This window comes from Phasianus colchicus, chromosome 2, assembly GCF_987193195.1.
Source record: "Phasianus colchicus chromosome 2, bPhaCol1.hap1.1, whole genome shotgun sequence".
In the NCBI taxonomy this organism is placed as follows: Eukaryota; Metazoa; Chordata; class Aves; order Galliformes; family Phasianidae; genus Phasianus; species Phasianus colchicus.
In genome coordinates this window covers 89,773,176-89,793,825 of record NC_143437.1, presented here as the reverse complement: position 1 = coordinate 89,793,825, position 20,650 = coordinate 89,773,176, and the positions used below count along the sequence as shown (strand labels likewise).

Sequence of the window (20,650 nt, the reverse complement as noted above, 5' to 3'; positions counted from 1 at the left end):
CATCTTTCTGAAAATATTTACAAATGCCATAATCGAAAGCTTAAAATGACCTATATAACAACCAGAAGACAGGCTAGTATCCAAGATATTCAGATAGTTTTGTAAAATGTAGCATCAAAAGATACAGAAGCTATAGCATAACTTTTTCTTTCAGATTTCTAAAGAAGATTTATTCTGTATTGAAATTTAAGAACTTCTTGTGCAGAATATCAAAATTAGGAAAGACTAGGTCAGTCAAATGTGACTACTGGAATGCTATTATTTATAGCATGTACTGGAATTATAGCATGAACTGCAAATTCCATTATGCTTCTCATATCTCATATTCTCTAAAATAGGATTTACAAACAAATCTGAATACAGAGTAACTAAGTTCCTTTCGTCTTACTTCAAATAGGACATTTTAGCTGATTATTTAGGCATATACCTATCATGAGATATTTCCAAGAGCATAATTTATGGCTAACTATTTTCATTCTTGAATACTGCTTGAAAAAATACTCAAAGAACAGATTTTTTTAAATTATTATTATTGATTAGATAACTTTCAGATTCCTCATGCTTTGATTCTTTTATTTACTGCATATCAATATATTGTTAGAAAGCATGTTGCAGTCAGTCAACAGATAAAACTGTTCTTTTTTTTCTTTTTCTAAAAAAGAGTGCAAATTGTGCACACCAAAACCCTCAGAACTTGTACTTCTTTTTGTAAAATAGTCATAATTGGTCTACACCTATTGAAGCAGAAAGCAATATTACTCTTAGCTTAAAAACCAAATTTAGGATACAAAATGAAAGGAAGAAAAAAATTTTCACTTGCCAAGATGATCACATAGACCTGATTCAAATTTAAATAACAAACTGGAAAAATGAATATCATTATATTCCTGAACTTCAATTTGTGTTAAAAACATACACAAAAAATATAGGTTGATGATGGTATCATGAGTAAATAAAACTTATTTCATCACAATGACATAGAGTTATTCAAATATCTTTTATCTCTTGACAAAGGAGACAAGATATTACTACATTTGTAGGTTTTTGTTTTGTTTTGTTTTGTTTTTTTATTGCCTGATTTCTGCATTCCAACCAGTGTATTCAACCTGCATTTGTAAAAAGAAACTTTAATAACTGAATTTTAGGCAGTACAGTGCAAATCTCTACTATAAAAAATGTTAATCAAGCATTTCCATAAATGGACAGTTTTTCAAAGCTTTTTTTTTTTTTTTTTTTTTTCAGAGGTTACAGCAATTTTTTATTGTTCAGGTATGTATTTGATGTCAAAAGTGACATATACCTATGTTATTTTGTGTTATTTTGAAGCAAAGCTATAGCACATACTAGATGTATGCTCCAACACATATTGTTAGAAGTTTTGAGAACTGCTAAGTGATGCCATTTTAAGGTATGAGATTTGAAATTCTGTTAAACAGAGGCATTAATCTAGAAACAGTACCTTTTGAATATCAAGGCAATGACAAAGTCAGGGTTTACTTTTATTCTCCAATCACATTCTTTCCCAGGAGGATACGGCTGTGGATAGTTAGGTGATAAAATAACTCCTGCTGGGCCTGTCAGGTTACCTCCACATGCAGCTGTCACAATGTAAAAAGAAATACGAATATGGTCACATGTTAAATTCACAAGTGTATGTCAGCTGTTGAATAGAAGTGAATTGACTTCTACATTTAATAACAAAAAAAAATTTGAACATAGCTTTCACACTCCCACCTAGAAAACTTCTTTGTATTTTCCAGAAATAAAATGAGCTTTTTTGATATTCAAAGTAAGCACAAGAAAAGCTCTTCATAAAGGAATAAAAATACTAAGTTGAATAGGAAATGTTGTATATTCTTGCTATTACATGGTCCCATCTCTGTCAAACTGAAGTTCTTATGTACAGGAAGTACTTTAACAGTGTAATTCACAATGCAGCCCTTTTTAGTCAAAGATATAATACAAAGCAGTGCTGATTCAGTCAGTAAAATTATTTTCAAAATAAAAAAAATCAAATATATTAATTTACTTACCATAAATTAAGCTTTACTTTTAAACACATAAGAAGTCCAGCTTTCAAAGGTAATGATTTCACAGAAGCCTACCTCAAAAGCACAGTAGTCAGCATGGTTGCACATATATTACCAAGTCATGCAGACTGAACACATCTGTAGAATCAAGCTGTCGGTACTAAGGCTTGGGCATCTATACTAATCTGATTTACTCAATGCTTCTATGACTGAATGCCCGTTTGTGGTTGGAATAATTCATAGAACAAATGTTTCACTTTAGGTTCATTCAAAAGCTCCAAAACTGTAAATCATAAGCAAAATATTTACTTTGAAAGAACACTCGTAATGAAAAGGCAAATGTTCATGAGAATACTCCTTCTATTTTAGGAAAACAGAATAAACTTTTATTTTAATTTTTAATCAATTTAATCAATCTGTCTATAGTTTTAATATTTTAATCATTGTTTTTGGTCTAATTTTTCCTATTTATTAGATGTATTTCTTTTTTGCTTTATTCATAAGCAGCCATTTGATTTACGTGTTCTAAGCTGTTCTGATAATTCAACCTGAGAAAACCATGATCAAAACTATGAGATATGAATGGAGCAGAAAGCACTAAATCAGGAACAGAAGTCTCACAGAGATTGTTCAGAGATAAATACACTTATTAAATGGAAGTAATCAGCAGCATACTAAAATAAAGACTATATAGTAATTTTAAAACTGATATATAATGCCTTTAAGAGAACTACTAAAGTTTCTAATATTTTCATGTCTGCAGTAAAGACTATTTTTATCTGCTTTCCCCTTCAAGGTCACCTTAAATATAAGGAAAAGTAAAGATTTGTTCACACTTTTTCCCCCAAATATACTTTTTTCTTTTTTGCCTTTCCTTTTCCTCTGCCCCCTTCCCTTTCCTCTTCTTTATTTTTACCGGATAGGGAGAAATAGAATTTGCACATCAGAGAGTGCGTAAATCATCCAGACCTTTATACACCAAATATCTTTTGATTTTTATTTAACAACTTTTAATTTACCAATAATGCAAGTAAACACTTATTTTAGTAAACACTTCCATATTATTATTTACACATCACCCACCAGCTGAATAATAAATATAATCTGTATCATTCTTAAATGGAGAATAACATCATCTCATTACCTACGCATGTAGGTGGATCAGGTTGCCAGAAGAATCGGTTATTCAGTTGCACACATGTAATTTTAGCTTGTCCTTGAAGCTGATAACCAGGGTCACATTGAAAGGTAGTAGTATCCCCAGGCTCTCTGCTGTCTCCATATCTGGTACCATTTTGTGGTGTTCCAGGATCATTACAGGTTGATGCTATAGAAGCTTTAAAGAATCATGAAATAAAAGGTTAATGATGTAGATGCTACACATCTCTAATTAGAAGCACAGCATTTTTATAAGGGCATTCCAAGCAAGGCAGTAGTATTTATTCATTATCTATCATGGGAATGCATTTTGTTCCTTTTTTTTCTATGAAAATTTGCCCACTGAAATGCGTCACAATTATGCCAGCTTCCTTAGTATAAAATATGGCTTGAGCCAAGCAAACACAAGCTTTTCTTTCTTTCTTTCTTTTTCATCCACTTAATGTAACAGAAGATCTAGTAACTCTTTTTTTTAAATTGCAATGTTTCAGTTATCAAAGCAAATTTCCTTATGCACTTTGATACCTTTTTGCACAATAGGGTAAGTAACATAATGTGAATAACACTGTTTTATATTATATTATATTTATATTTATATTTATACTTATATTTATATTTATATTATATATAATATCCATATCCAGCACGTAAATGTTATGCTTGCCCATCTGGCTGAAATAAAGGCAGTTTTAAGTAGTCCTGAATTTTCCTTTTCAGGGACATGCAATAACTTTTTCAAAGTATGCTTAAATTAATCAATTTCTGTTCTAGTTGTTACCCAAACATCTATTCTAGCAAATAGTGGGTGCAGGGAAAAAAATAATACTCGTATTCCTCTTGTCTTTTCTCAATCTATGCAAACATATCTCATATTTTCACGCTCTTGATTTTGGATATAGATTTTGCTTTGTAAAAATGATTAATTAAATTCAAAAAGTACAATGGTAAACTGAGCAGAACCATCGCTATGGTATGACTTAAAGCAACTAGCTCTCCAAAAAAGTATATACACAAATCTGTATTCACTACTGTTTCATGGAAGAGGCCAGGTTTCTTCTACTGGCCTCAAGTATTCAATATCCCGAGCTGCAGTAAACACTGTAGGAAGGAAGGTCCCATCTCTGCAGACTCCTGTCACTGCATCACTGAGCTGCACTATGATTGCCATCACTCTAGACTGTTTCACCCGGTCATGTCCTTTTCAAAAAACTTGGCCACAATTGGAAGCAAAAGCCAAATAAAGAAGTCAAAAACCTAGTGTCACAATAACTAACTGGTGAGCATCTACAAACAAGTCCCTCTATCCTTTTCACTGTCTTCAGTCAGTCTAATTTAAACTTCTTCTACCCAAGATCAAGGACATATTAAGTCTGCTCCACCCACCTTTCTTCTCATCTGTACCACAAGGGGAATGCTTGAAAAATCTGAAATATCAAGTATATATATATATATATATATATATTTTTTTTTTTTCTTCTAGTATGCCTCATTTATACTTCCTGCATGCTCACACATCAGACAATCAATTCATTCTTAAACTAATTCATAACCGGCTTGACTCTAAATCTGATGTCCTTTCAAAGTGTAATTTTGTTCTTGTGTCTGTAAGATATGATCAGACCTATAACAAGGATTCAGAGATAAACTGATATAATTTATTGAAATCATATATGACATTGTTAAAACCATTTTTTTTTACCACTTTCTTGGTTGATAATATTATCATTACTTATGATAATATATGTTGGCTGCACATTTTCCTATGCTTTGAGAAAGAAGTGGCTATGCATTTGGAGCAGTATGTAGCATAGCAAGCAATTAGGTTACAGGAAAGCTCTAAAAATTACAGGTCCAAAAAAAGAGTAGGAGCATAATTATATTATGCTTCATGATCAGCTATTACTGCAAATAGACAGGGCATAGTTTCTTCCGAGCTTCTTTATATGGTATTAAATGTCACTGAGAAAAAATCTGTACTTGCTTTTTCACTGCTGTTTTTCCCACCTCTGGCACTACAGAGTCAAAGTGAAAAATGAAATGTTATGATCATTACACAAGAGTAATTTGTATAGGGCATCTAAATAATTGAAATAAGACTGAGGGTTTATTTGAAACATGAACAAATATACACACAAAAACACAAAAGAAAAATGGCTTATGGGCAGTTTGCTGCCAGTGAGACTTGGTAGTTATTTTTGTGAGGTTTGTTCTCCTGTAACAATCATTGCCAACTGTTTATGCTGGAATAAGAACAGACTGAGAATCTTACTAGAAATAACCTGCAAACCAGAGCCAAAAAACAGCTTCTTAAACAATTAAAATATTTTTTCAGATAGGCTCTGCATTTCCTCTGACCATTATGCAGTACACATGTAGACATCTAAACTGACACACAAATTTAGGTGTCTTCACTTGAAATTACATTACACCTCAAAATTAAATCAATGGTTTTTTTAAAAATTTTTTATTTTATTTTTTTTAGGAAGGAATCAGACTTTATTATGTTGGCTGTGGTTTAAAATTAATTAATTATATTTTCATTCACTTCATTTTTTTTGAAAGGTCTGAATCTTTTTTTGAAACTTTTTTTGTACAATCAAATGATGTATGTTAGTGATCTTTCTGCTCTGTTTATCTAATTTTTTTTTTCTTCCATTTTTTTCTCTGCTTCAATCCTTAGGAACACTGTTATTTAATTTAAAAGTTTTTTGTTGTTGTTGTTTTGTTTGTTTGTTTGTTTGTTTAAGTTTAGTTTATTTCAAATATTACAACTCAAAGGCTTCCATAAGGAGAGATTAAAAAAAAAAAAAAAAAAAAAAGCTCTGTTACTACCACCATAATGCAATCTTTGTGACCAGAATGTACAGGAAGTCAATTTTCTCTATTATTGGCTGCATCTACTCCTTCCTTTCATAACAAAAGACTACAGGAAACAGCAACTACGTTTGCAAAACTGAAAGAGACAGATACTAAGTTGTACAAATGAAAAATCCTTTTTTCATTTGAATTTTTTTTTTTTTTTTCCAAAGCTGAGACAGTTAATGTGGGTTTGGTGTTTTTAGCCTTTTTTTTTTAGCCAAAACTGTCAGTTAATGTTATCCCAATAGGAAAATTAAAATCTCACTGGAAATTAATTGCAATTAAATTACTCATCTAGTTGTTTTCATTGTGCTCAAGTGTAACTGTACTCTATATTTGCAGAAAGGAGAAAGATTTAAAAAAATAATGAGCAGAATGAGAAACAAGAAAAGATTAAAAGGAGGACCTTATTAATGTAGTTCTATGTGTACAGTAGCAAATATGCGACCATTTGGAAAAATTGCTGAAATTATGAAACATTCCTACATCAGAATTCATGGTATATGATAAATAAAATACTATAAATACAGAAATTTTATTTATCACTTTATTATTAATTTATTTTTTTTTCCCCCACTTCAAAATAATACATTACATACCTTGAGATGGTTTCATTTGTAAATTAAGTAAAAGACAATGGAAGTTTTTTTTTTTTTTTTTTTTTTTTTTTTTTTTTGACATTGGGAGAATTTTTCACCAGAATTTATAAGCATCAGTCCAAGAACTAAAGTAGTGGCTATTATTACTACTGAGTATCATCTAAGCACTCCACAGGAACCACCCTGACAATCTAAGTGACATCCCATACTAGTGCATTTTACTAAGTGTATCCACGAGCACAGGGGAAACAAAGAACTGTCATGACCTCAGAGAAGTTATTTCCTATTTGACAGATAATAATAGCTCAAAAAGTGGATCATTTGTGCATCACTGTTAAAAAAGCAAATTTTTTGATGTATATTAATATAAGTCAATCTCATTAGCAACTACTATTTTTCAAACAAATCTCTTCATATCTTCTTTTCTTCTTTCTTAAAAATCTTCAGCGATCAACAATTATTCCCAATCTGAGTCAAGTATGCACCAATTACTAAAGACTGATGCCTTTTAAAATTTATTTCACTGTTAATCGCCATTTCTCACACAAAACAGGTACACCAAAACAATCTTAACATTGTTGTTCCTGCTGTATTTCTTTCTGTATTTGAAAACAGCAGCTTTTTTATCATGCCAAGTACACTTGATCCTAATTAAATCAAACGTCAGACATTTAAGCATTGATATGTCATCCAGTAAAATGAACATTTAGACAGGCTGTCAGCTTTTCAACACATCTCATTTTCAAGTAGTTTTACATCACAAGATTTCCAAGTTCTGTAACTGCACAAAAATTACAAGTCTACCATTACTTCATTTCATTCATACATTGTATTGAGAAACTATCTAAAGGTCATAGGTATTATACACGTCAATAAGTTATCCAAAAGTTAAGAATCACTAATTCTTCTATCATCTATCTCACTTCATAAGAGGCTCTTCTCAACCCATATACTGATATAAAGGCGTATAATTAACATAAGTATGGGAACGGGTATTTTTGCACTGTGATATAACATTGCCATATAAGTTTTTTAAAAATTGAGGAATTCAGTGACTTGAAACTGAATGCAGCAAGAATCACAGAACTATATATTTTGGAAAACAACATTAAGATAATTAAGAACATTAAGTCCAACCATCAGTCTAACCTACTGTATCCTTTCATTAAAACAAGCCCTTTAAAGTCACATCCATGTATCTCTTAAACACCATGGAGACTTCACTACTGCCATAAAAAGCCCAGCTTGACCATCATCTCCATGAAGAATTTGTTGATATACATTCTAAAGCTCCACTGGTGCAACCTAAAACCTCACGTCATCATTTCCCATCTGAGAAAAGAGACCAACACCTACCTCACTCTAACATCCCTTCAAATACTTACAGAGAAATGAGATCTCCTCTCAGCCTCTTCCTTTCCAGACTAAACAAACTCAGTTTCCTCAGACACTCCTCATATGTCTTCCATTCTAGTCCCTTCACCAGCTTCTCTGCACATTCTCAAATAACTCAGTGTACATCTTGTAGTAAGCAGCCCAAAACTGAACACATACCTAAACTACTGCCTACAAAGAGACAATCACTCTCCTGGTTCCGCTTGCCCACATTATTTCTGATATAACTAGGATGCCATTAGCCTTCTTGATCTCTTGGACACTCTGCTGGCTGTTGATCAGCATCCCTAGGTCCTTTTCTGTGAGGTAACTTTTCAGTCACCTTTCCCAAGCCTTGTTGTTGTTGTGACCCAAGTGCAGGACCTGGTACTTACCCCCATTGAGTGTCATGTCAGTGGATGCAGCCCATTTACCCAGTCTATCCAGATTCCTTTGCAAGGTTTGCCTGCCCTCAAGCAAATCAACACTTTTGCCTAACTCGGTATCATCTGAAAACATACTGAGGGTGCACTCAAACTCCTCAACCAGATCACCAATAAAAATGTTGAACAAAACTGGCCTTAAGACAGAGCCCTGGAGAATACCACTTGTGACCAGTCACCAAGTGGATTGAATGCTATCTACTATGACTCTTTAGCCTCAGTATTCACCCAGTTCTTCACCCAGCAAATCATACACCTGTCCAAGCCACGAGTAGCCAGTCTCTCCGGTATAACTCTGTGGGAAATTAAATGTCAAATTAAAAGAGCATTAAATTAAAATACATGTGATAGAAAGCAGGAAAAGAAATAACTACAGTTTTTGACTGAAGAATGCTAAGTCAATTGAATTCCTTTGCAAGACTTTATTTTTAGAAATGATTGAGAAGAATTAAGGTCTTTTACAACCTCAGTGATTCATTGATTCTAAAATAACATAACCAGGAGAAGGTATTTTAATTCTGTTAAGTGGCAAAGAATTCTTTTGCTGCTTACCAGTTCTTGTCCATGTGTTCTACACAGTAACTTACAAAATACTCAGTGTTAATAGAGTCCTGCTCTGTACATATTTTCCTTCTTCTTCCTGTCTCATCTGGTCAGGGTAACACATGCATGTGTATACAAATGATGGAATTAGTGTAAGAAGAACGGGAAGCTGGAAAAAACAAAGGTATCTAGGGAGTCTTCAGACCTTAATGTGTTGGTAAGCACTGTGTTAAACTTAATTTAACAATCTTACAGAATCTCATTTTGGATTTTATTTTGGATTTAGCCTCCAAACTGCCTTTTCAAAGTTGATTTAAAACATCACTGAAAATCAATACCATACTGTCTTTGAGAACATGATTCGCTGTATATCTTTGCGTCTATAGCCTTGTGATCAATATGCTAGAGTTGTGCCTAATTTATCTTTCATCTGAAGGACACTTCACCTTTTATCAGTTTGTTTTGCCTGCAATGTGTTGTACAAAAACAAACAAACAAACAAAACCACACAAAAAAACAATCACCTTCCTCCATATTGTTTGCACTCTGCCTGTGGTAAACAATCATGTAAACATTTGTTGCAGTATTTTGCTAAATACATCCTTTTCTTTTTTACTTCATATGGTTATAATATCTATGAAGACTTTTCAAGTGCTAGGATTGTAAGTTACAGGCAATGCACAGTCTTTACATGTTTTGACAGAAGAACTTGCACAACAGATTTGAGAAGGATTTTGGCATATCAAAGTCAAGACATTGTACATAGGTGCGATGGAGCAGCTCTTGCCTTTGTAATCTATATGTCTGATTTATGATTCTGGGAAGAGCCATCAGAACATAATTTGTCTTTTATCTATCAGTGTGTTGGAGCATAACAATGTATCATCCCTCTGCTATCTGTACATATAGACCTGGGACAATTAGGCCTCCCTTGGCCATAGCCAGATCTCATGTAACATGGCTAACTGATGAAGGTATGATTATGTACTATGAGGGAAAGAGGAAGGAGTAGTACAAAACTGAATCATTGCCCCCAAAAACAACAGAAAAAGATCTGAATCATGGAAAATTACTGATAAAAATGAATAATCTCATGATCCTATCAAAGGCAATCCTAAATGAGATGAGCAGCAGCTCAATACTGGAGGAAAAGATTATCAAACACCCAGCTGTGTTTAGAAGCCTCCCCCGTTCCTGAATCTAACTAAGCCATTGTATTTGATTATAGTAAGTAAATTCTGTTGAACAATTGTGTTAAATTGTCTGATGATTAAGTGCTGATTGAATGCTACTAAGAATCATACAAACTATCCTCATGACTTACCGTAAAAGAATTAATAAAAACTAAATTGCTGCTAAATCAGACTTGTGTAAAAATCTGTTCCTGACAATAGGATTTGTAGTAATTTCAGACTAACCAGCACTTCCATAGGTGAAAGAATAATGGTTGGTCTCAAACAAGAATACTACGTATACATAAAAATATACACACTAACAACTAAGCAAACTGGTATGAAACATAACTATCTTGCATCGTCCAGTAGCATAATAAAAAAAGAAACCCAAATACTAATTCCATCTCCTTTATTAAGTCTGAAATATGAAAGTCCGCAAGTTTGAAGTAGGTAACTCAAGTAACCAAAGCTTCATTTCTTTTTAGTTGTACAGGAACCAAGTGAAGAGCTGCTACTTTTCATGAGACTTGGGATGCCTCAACCAGGCTATGGATTAAATTATGGATACAAATTATTTTCCATACCAATTAAACTGACTTATTGTAAGCATGTAATGAACATTTATAGCATCAAAGAAAGCAAAAGAGGAAACTAAACAATGAAGAATGATTAGGTTACAGACTTAAATAAAAGAGAATCTTGATTGATGTATTTTAACTAAAGATATCTTAATGCTTTTTTTTTTTTTCTTTGAACTCAAAATTCCATGGGCACATAGTAAGGCACAGATGTGATTCTTCATATGTAAATTTCTTTTAAAATGGATTTTACTGCTAACTTCCCTTTCTCTATAGTTCTCTGTAGTGAAACGCAAAAATGAAAATTCTGACATTGAACTGTCTATACTTAAATGTAAGTCGAACTATTAAGCAAGTAATTAAGATTTATCTCAGCAATCAATGAACAACAGATCAGATCAACAGATAAGTCAACATCAGAAACAACAATTTCCAAATAATAGTTCTAATTAACTCATTGGTATAAGTTGCTTACTTTATTACATAATTGATTATTTGTTTTGTTAATCTAATGATTTAGTCAGAAATAATTTCTTCATTTTTTAACTCTACTTTTACCTCGAAGAAAATTCTATAATGTTGAGAAAGCAAACAAACAACAGAAAAAAACAAATTTGGGCTAAACCAACCATACAGATGTCATCATTTAATATTTATTATTTAACAAAATAAATGGTTGAAGCTGTTTCAATAACTCAAAAACATTACAAAGAAATTTAGAAAAAAAAGTTGATAAAATATCAGACCTTTTTTCCTGTTCTTCAGTATTAGCAGAAAGAAGTAATATTTCTGTTCACATAGTTATATTGATCTTTAAGTGTATGCTTACAGAAGACCATAAGAGAAACTGGCAATGCCAAAGAAACAGAGGTAGGCATAGAAAACAGTTGGGTCTGAATTTGAGACATCCACAAAATGTTTTTCCATCATAAGAAGTGTGAGAATAACTTTTTGCTACATTTTAGCTTTGAGGAGCAATATCTACAAAAATCTGCTGAAGAACTATAAATGCATCAGTTTATTAGGGCCATGAGGATGATCAATGGGCTAAAGCATTTCTCTTTCAAAGACAAGCTGAAAGAGCTGGAGAAGAGAAGGCTTCAGCAGGATCTCACTTCAGTACTTAAGGAGAGCTTATCAACAGGAGGGAAATCAAGAGTTTACATGGGTAGATAGTAATAGAAAAGGGGAAACAGCTGTAAACTAAAAGAGAGGGTATTTAGATTAGATGGCAAAGGGAAATTTTTTTACGGAAAGTATGATGAGAATTAATCCAGGATAGAAAACTTCATTTTAGTCACTGACTTAGATGGGAAGTTTTTGCTACTAGTACCTATGTGTCTTCAGAAAAAGGAAGCCAATTATCAAATATGTCTATACCCTTCTTGTGTTCACTTTCTGCATCATGACAAGAAAGCTGGTTGACATCCCTGGCTTGTAATACATAGTTTTAATGTATTTAACCCCTAGAGTAAAGGTCAATTTTGTACAGTGAACTCCTTTTTTTTTTTTTTTTTTGTCCTTTTATGCATGATTAAATGGTAATTAAGTTTTAATGAAAAGCATTAGACTGATTACAATTAACATAATCACTCTTGTCAGTTCGTGTCCTCATGCTCTGCATGCTGAGCTGAGTGGGCAAGACAAAGGCACTTTTAATAGCATTCAAATGTTTTGTGATCTGCAGCTATTTATATTTTTCCATTAAAAACATGCGTAACTAGATATACAATCAACAGTAAGTAATTCATAGGTAATTATTTTCTGATCTATTTCATACCATATTTTCATTGAAAAGTTTTTTAGGCAGATGCTATAATAGCATTCTTGAACATATAGAATAAAAGTAACCAGAAAACTTGCAGTACTGTGAAACAAATTCTCAACCAAAGACTAACAATTCAATACTTTGTTTTTAAGCTGCTTATTTGACTTGATACTCTCATATCTATATCCTTCATATGATGCTGTAAGTGGATGTTTACTGACATAGATACTTATCCTAATGGCACAATCCAGTACAGAATTTGCATGCATAAAAAATTCCAGATTCTTGAAGGTTCTCCAAGGAATTATTCATTTGAAGATAACGTTTTGGTTGGTAATTTAAGATTAAATACAATATGCTCATTAATAAAAGCATCACCTGAAAACCCATCACACAGTAACAAAGAGACTCGAAACTCAAGCAGTTCCTGTCATAGAACTTGTAATTAAACATCTACATTATCTGAATTACTCTATGCATAATGTTAGGAATTACTACTGCAGAGAATTTTCAACATTCTTTGCAGTTTTGTGATAAACAGAGATACAGTTGAACACATGATGAATACTAAAGCACACAAAGATCCTCACATATTCATAGTTTACTCTGATCAGCTTGAGTCCTTTACATATCAAGACCACCATGGTCCACTTATGGCCTCAAGGAGACTAAATAAATTAAGCTCCCATTTTTACATGAAATATTTTAACATTTACATTATATATTCCTTAAACCCTACTTTTCATTCCTTACAATCAAAAAGTAAGTAGAACATTCTACTTGCCAAGCAGGGTGAATGGAACTTTAATATCATTTTCCCTTTACTTGAGATGACACATTCAGTTCTCCACCACTAATCCCAGTTAATTCCAGTAAGACATATGCTGCAAATGCTAGCAAAATCATGAGTACATCCATCAAGTATACTGAGACAAAATCAGTTCTTCACCCTTAAGTCCTTAAATCATCTCATATTTACTAGCAGTATCACTGAAGGTCAAAGAATTTGATTTGGCAACATGTCAGCAAGTATTTTCCTTCTTTCAAAATATACAAATAAAATTATACCTTTTCCTCTTTGCATAATGTAACATGAAATATTTGCTAAGATGAGTAAGAAAAAAAAATCACATTTCATTTCCACAAATAATAGTAAAACAACATGGAATAGTTTAAAGAAGTTATTTTTTACGTATTGCAGCAGCATATTGTATTGCAAACAAATCAGAAATTTTAGTGATATCTCTATTTTAATTCACCCTGTGTACTTTTAACTAGGTATGTTAGGACTCCTTAAAGTGTCTATGGTTTGGGACACAACATTCAGAAAGTAAATAGGTATCATTTAAATTCATTTAAATTCCAGTAAGCTCCTGAAGTATATTTTCTTATTCAGAAATAATGAATGAAAGCTTACTTGTGTCCTTTACTTCTAAATGACAGCACTCACAGGGATTTTAAATAAAGTGTCTTACTCTAATTAGAGTAATTAGAGTATCTAATTAGATAATACTGGGTATGGTATTTCAATATATACGAACAAATAAGAAAACTTACAGATACAAAACAAATATAATTCACCCTAGTTGTACTTTCTGCATAAGCATGTAGAATTAAAATAATATAATCTTTTTGCAAAGACTGAGGAAGCTGTAAAATGAGAAAAAAAATGTCAAGCGTATAAGGATAATATATACGAATGTAGTAAATAATTATTGATATTGAGATGCAAAAGTATTTACATACTTGAAAACTGGATGGAGAAGCCTGATTTGCTGATGAAGAAGTCACTGTCAAACTGTAATGTCAATGAGTTGAAAGTGCTGTGAATATCCTCTGGAAGAGCTGAGCCGCTCCATTCTTTAAGCAATATACTGCTCTCAATGGGCCCATCCCATACCTTCAAGATGTCATGAGCAACTTCAGTGTCAAAAACAATAAAATGCAGACTGCAAAGAAAAAATAAAAGCCCTGTACATTACTCATTAAATGTAATTACACAAAACTCAAAGCAATCATTCCCAAATTGTTCTTGGTTTAGAGATGCTCTTTATGTTTCAAAACTGAAGAAGGCCTGGTTATCCTAGAATATCTTGTCCATTTCTCCTGTTGAGTGAGCTGATTGGGAAAGATTTTTAAGAATGCTATGGTATTTGTCAGAATCTTTGTATTGATTTAAAGTTCTGACTGTGTATTTTTACACTGAAGAAATTAAACAGCTAAACATCAAAAACAACTTTTGTTTGTTTTAAAGAGTTGTATTTTGATACTTCTTCATTGCATTTGTCATTAATTGGAAATTATTAATTTGTCATTTAAATGTAAATGATATATGAAAATTGCCTGTGATAGGCTGAATAATTATATGGCTTAATGAAATGGGGTTATTAAATATCAAAAGGAAACACAGAAAAATACTTTCCAGTAGATAACTTCTCATTTACTTCTAATGTTTTGTCAACTTAAGTTTAAAAACAAATTATTTTCATTTAAAAGATCAGTTCAAACTATTGTCCATATAAAATGAATAATGAAACACCTTACTATTTGTGAATTTTCTGCACAAAATAAAACACAGCTAATATTGTGAAGAAATATATCTCAGCTGTATATCATTACTTATGTTAGTCTCAAAAATTGTTCTTAATTACAACAATTAGTACTATATTGATTATGTGTTAAATTTTTGTACACTTTTGCATTCACAGCAACTTCCTGTTAGTAGTGGAAAAACTAACTTATTAAGCAGAACTTGACATTCTATAGTTTTTAGTGTTGTTACAGCATAACCAAGCTGAATCTTTAGATATTCACATTCCTTCAATTCTGAGCAATTTAGCTATATATATAACTTTTATAAATGTACTGAACTCACAAAGAAAAACTGCTTTGAAAACTTAGAATAGAATAGTAGAACCATAGAATCATTTGAATTGGAATGGACCTTTAAAGGTCATGTAGTCCGACTCCTCTGCAATGAACAGGGACACTACAGCTTGATCAGGAGTCTCAGAACCCTGTCCAGCCTGACCTTGGATGTCTCCCAGGATGGGGCATCCACCACCTCTCTGGGCAGCTTGTTCCAGTCCATGTTCCACTACCCTTATTCTAAAAATCTTTTTTTTTTTTCTTTTTTTTTTTTTAATATCCAATTCAAAACTCCTTTTTGTTAGTTTGAAACCATTTTCCCTTGTCCTATTATAACTGACCCAGCTAAAGAGTTTGTTCTCTTCTTTCTTATAGCCCTCCTTTAAATATTGAAAGGTCACAAGTAAGATCCTTCTCTTCTCCAAACTGAACAGATCCAACTCCCTCAGCCTGTCCACAAAGGGAAGGTGTTCCAGCCCTTGGATCATTTTTGTGGCCCTCATCTAGACATGCACCAGCTGGTCCACATCTCCCCTGTACTGAGGACTCCACATCTGGATGTAATACTCCAGGTGAGAACTCATCAGCAGACTAGAGGGCTAGGGTGATCCTACTTCTCTTGATGCAGCCCAAGATACTGTTGGCTTTCTGGGCTATAAGGGCACATCGCTGACTCATGTCCAGCTTCCCAGTCACCAATACCCCCAGGTCCTTTTTGGTAGGGCAGTGCTCAATTCTTTCATCCCCTAACTCGTAGTGATAGAGGGCATTTCTGTGATCAGGTGGAAGACCTTGTATTACCTCCTCTCTCCTGCCTAAGTTCTTGAATCTTTCCATTATCTTTTCATAAATTATAATGGAAATGAAACTGTTTTGATTATTTTCTTGGTATGTTCATGCAGTTTTTAGCATTTACCTTTATTCTGTACTTTATTCACCACTTGTGTTTCCCTCATTTTGATGTAGTTTTTTTTTTATTATTATTTCTTCCCTTTTTTGTTACGCTGCCTGGTCTGTATGGATAAGCCATTATCTATTAAGCATTCCCTCAGTCTTGTTTCTTTTTCTAAGTCTCATTATTTCTGTTAAATTTGCTCACTCTCAAGGTCTTCTGAGATACTGCTGGTCTTACTATTCAACAGATTATGTAAAAAATATGATATATACTTCAAAATGTTATATATCTTAATAATGATATTATGGAATAGGGCAGGAATAAGAAATGAAAACACTACAGAGTTGTTTAAAAAGCTCTACAGGGCTCATATTCTCTGATACTCTTGTTAATTGTAAATACCTCATCAAATTTCATGTGAAATCCTAATAGATAATCAACAAGGACCAAGATGCCTGATGTCCAAGCATTTCTGGCAGAGACTCAGGCAATTTAGGATTGCTTGAGGTAATTTATTCAAGAAAGCTCTGAATAATTATATTCTATTCACAACAAATTATTGCACTGAATATGACAGTAAGATAAAAAAAAAAAAAAAAGTGACATTACAATGACTTAAGGGAAGAATTTTGAAACCACAGATGACACTTTAGCTTGTTTACTGTTAGAAAAAGGCATAACAGCTCTGCCATACCCATGATTTATACTCCATACTATTCAAAGGAATTCACAGTCAAGAATTAAATGCCCAGGTATCCCCAGTACAGTTTAGGCATTGAGGTTTCCTGGAGGAATGGTCCGCTTAAATGACACAATAACAAGGACCAATTTAATTAATGCAAAAAGGAAGGAGTTAAACAAACAGAAAACAAAACAAAAAAACAAAAGAGGGGGGAGGGGGGAAGGAGGAAAGGGGAGGGGAAGCATGAAAATGTATGGCATAGACTATAATTTACAAAATACTGAAATAAATAATAAATACTGAAATTAAGCATATACCTTATTGTCTTTCCTGGATCTGCTTCTATTATCCAGGTGCAATGAAGATTATTGTCATATGGTGCCGGGTAACCTGGGGACAAAATGCGCCCCGATGTAGCAGCATGAATTCGACCACCACACTCAGCTACAAAATAAATAAGGATTGCATTATTATTATTATTTGAAGACTATAACATTTTGCATTTCCATTTTTTTTCTGTTCCACATTTCTGCATCTTCTAAAAAGTAACAGGTAACAACATCTCTGAAGTAGCATTATACTGCATATAATAAACTAGGACATGTACACAAGATAAAAATACACTTACAATGATTCTATTCCTCCTTTGTTGCAAAGCAATAAATCATACTTCTGTGATTAAGATGTTTTACAAGGAAGAGTACTTCAAAGTGAAGATTACAAAATCACAATTTTAGTATCAGTAAGACAGCAGAAAGCATAAAGTTTGAAGGTCTCAGAAATGTCTCACCGAATATGTTTGTATTTCCTAAATAACATTGAATGCTGAAATACAGATTTTACACAGTTTCACTTTGTAATGAAAATCACTTTCTTCTTGTTCTAACGTCAAATTGCTTTCAGCTGAATAGTTTCAACTTACTTCTCCAATAACTTTTGGTTTAATTACACCATAAAGCAGTAAAGTATTGCCTCATATTTTACTTAGATATTTGCAAATTTAAATGCCATATTCCCAACAAGTAAGATAATAAATCAGAAAGCTATGATTTGAGAGTATCAAGTGTCTGGTTTTAACCATTTTTATTATCACAACTATCTTAAATTTGTGGAGAGACCTATTGCAGTGCAAAATATCCAGAATGAAATGATGCTTACTTTGCTCTTTTAGACCACTGTGCCATTGCGTGCCTACTGTAAAGCTGTGCCCTAATGAAACAGGAACACCCTGTAACAGTAAGGTACTTTTGAAAGAAAAAGAATGAGTGTCTCCCCAGTTAAGTAAAGTAATGCTCCTGAAGTCCTATCTTACTTACCCTGAACAGAGTTGCCTCACAAGTAGTGGCATTAAAAAAAAACTACAGGAGGGAACAACTCAAGCATAACTGTCTATCACAATGTAAGACACAATGAAACAAACATTACAGTGGGACCAAATAATTTATCAGCAACAACTCCTAACAAATACTAAGTCCAATGCATGCCACTGAGTCACTGCTGACAACCGAATTGTTACAGGGCATTAAATTAAATTTAGAAGAAAAAAGGCGAGTGATTTACTTACCTATCCTGCTGTTTTGAAAAGAACCACTAGCAGAAAACTACTCTAAAACTTTTTTTTTTTTTTTTTTTTTTTTTCAAATATAACTATCCTGTAAGGTTTCGAGTAATTTTAATTATGTAACCTCAGAATGTAATATTTGCCATGACAGCAATCTGCAAGTAAAGAAATGATTGATACACTTCTTTACCAAATAACTTATGTGGAAGATTAACAAGTGAAATCAGAATTATTTAAACTCTACAGTTTGCCTGGAAAAAAATTAACAAAACAAAACAACAGTGACAAAAAAACACCACCACCACAAAAAAAAAAACCCAACACTTAGAAGCAAATGAAAAGCAAATTTTCTAGAGTGATTCTGAAACAGGAAAGGAAATGAGCATACAGTAAAATCGCCACATCAAAGAATATGCTGCATTATATAAAGAACTAAAACTAGCAGAATTGAACAAGCACTCAAAAAAATAAAAAGTCCTAGAGTAGGAATTATAGGATTTTTTTTATTTTTGTTTTTAAGAAAATGAAAGTGAACGCTAAATCAATATAGCAGTGTATTATCAATGATGAAAAGGTGTAGAATATGTTGACTATGTACATGGGCTGGAATGATTATAAAGACAGTGATGAATGTAAATGTTGCTGAAGCCAACAGTAAACAGCAAATGTTGATCTAAGATACAGAAAAAAAAAAAAAAAAAAAAAAATTGATCTGCACAAACATGGAAGTGTGCCTAAATAGGAGGGAGATCGTTCAAAGTTCTTGACAATTTAATCAAAAAGATGAAAAGTAAGTCATTCAAATAAAGGAAGAAAGAGAGAAAAGAGCGTGGCACAAAACTGAATAAAGAAATTACCACTTATGTACACCTCATTAAATAAAGAAATAAACAAACAAACAAATAAATAAGTAAATAGATTGAAATGACCTGCAGAAGCCTAGCTGAATTTCCAGGGATCTTCACGATGAATTTTTCTTCACACAGAACAGTAGGAAGAAAGATAATTATTTAATGAATTTAATAGACTGATAAGAAAGGCATTCTAGCAAGATTCACTTTTAGAAGACTTTCAGAGAGAATGGTCAGCATTGAATGGCCATCAATGTAGGTATAAAGCTAGATACTCAAGAAATGAAAGATTTTTGAACAAATTATTCCAAAATCTTTGCAACAATATGCCAAAAAGAAATCTAGGAATACAAGGTACAAAGTAGAAGTATAATGAAAAAAAGAAAAAAAAAAAAAAAGACACAGTAGCAATGATAAGTTTAATATGGAAGCATAAAAGTATAATGTTATCAAGAGAAGTGGAAATAAAGGTAAAGATAAGGGATTGCAGAGAACACAGCATAAAAATTCTCAGCATAAAAAGAACACACACATTAGTGAAAAATATTTTGGAGAAGAGTTGTCAAAGATCTTCTACAAGAGCAAAGGTAAGAGCTTTCTAGAAGACTTCCCCTCTTCTTTTCCTAAGTCAGCTTTCAATATACAGAATTTGTTCTTGTTTTGTTTGGAAATATTGTATGGTTGAGACTTCAACATCCCAAATATAGTTTAGAAGACAAATCATCAATCTAAGGAAGGGGATTGGGTAGATTTATGAATTTATTTCCTTAATAAATTTGAAACATTCGAGTTCTTAGTTGTTGGTGAAAATGAACACAAGAAAACAAACTTAGAGTAATGATTTTATTTAAATTAAATGGGAAGATAGACAAAGGTAGGACAAATTAAGAATAGTCTCTTAAAAAGGGCAAACACTAATGAAAAGGATGCCACTCAATTAAATTTAAAAGCTTGAGAACTTGAATGTATAAGAAGCCTGGAATGTCTATTAATTCAAATTTGAAAGTTATTTTGAATTGTCACACACACACACAAACACACATATATAAACATGTATATATTAAAAGTTCCAGAACCAAGTATGAATAATAACATCTCTACTAAGAGCAGAAAGGCTCTTCATTGATGGTTTTGGGTTTTTTTGTTTCTTTTTTTTTTTTTTTTTTCCTAGCAGTTATCCTCTGGGTAAGCTAAAATTCTGAAAGGAAAGAAAACTTGCTCTTTTTCGGACTGCAGGTCTGTGAGTGTATTCAGAAGGAAGCAGCT

At 32.6% G+C, this 20,650-nt stretch overlaps 1 protein-coding gene across 1 annotated transcript in view; it reads right to left on the bottom strand.

Moving 5' to 3' along the window:
- The window catches only part of CSMD1 (CUB and Sushi multiple domains 1), a 1,018,930-nt gene that overhangs the window by 156,525 nt on the left and 841,755 nt on the right, over nucleotides 1-20,650 (bottom strand). The window contains exons 25-28 of the mRNA XM_031611018.2: nucleotides 17,290-17,416; nucleotides 14,274-14,476; nucleotides 3,175-3,366; nucleotides 1,460-1,598 (exon numbers count right to left, since the gene is read on the bottom strand). Of these exons, the coding sequence (XP_031466878.1) occupies nucleotides 1,460-1,598; nucleotides 3,175-3,366; nucleotides 14,274-14,476; nucleotides 17,290-17,416 (661 nt within the window). The remainder of the gene's footprint in view (nucleotides 1-1,459; nucleotides 1,599-3,174; nucleotides 3,367-14,273; nucleotides 14,477-17,289; nucleotides 17,417-20,650) is intronic.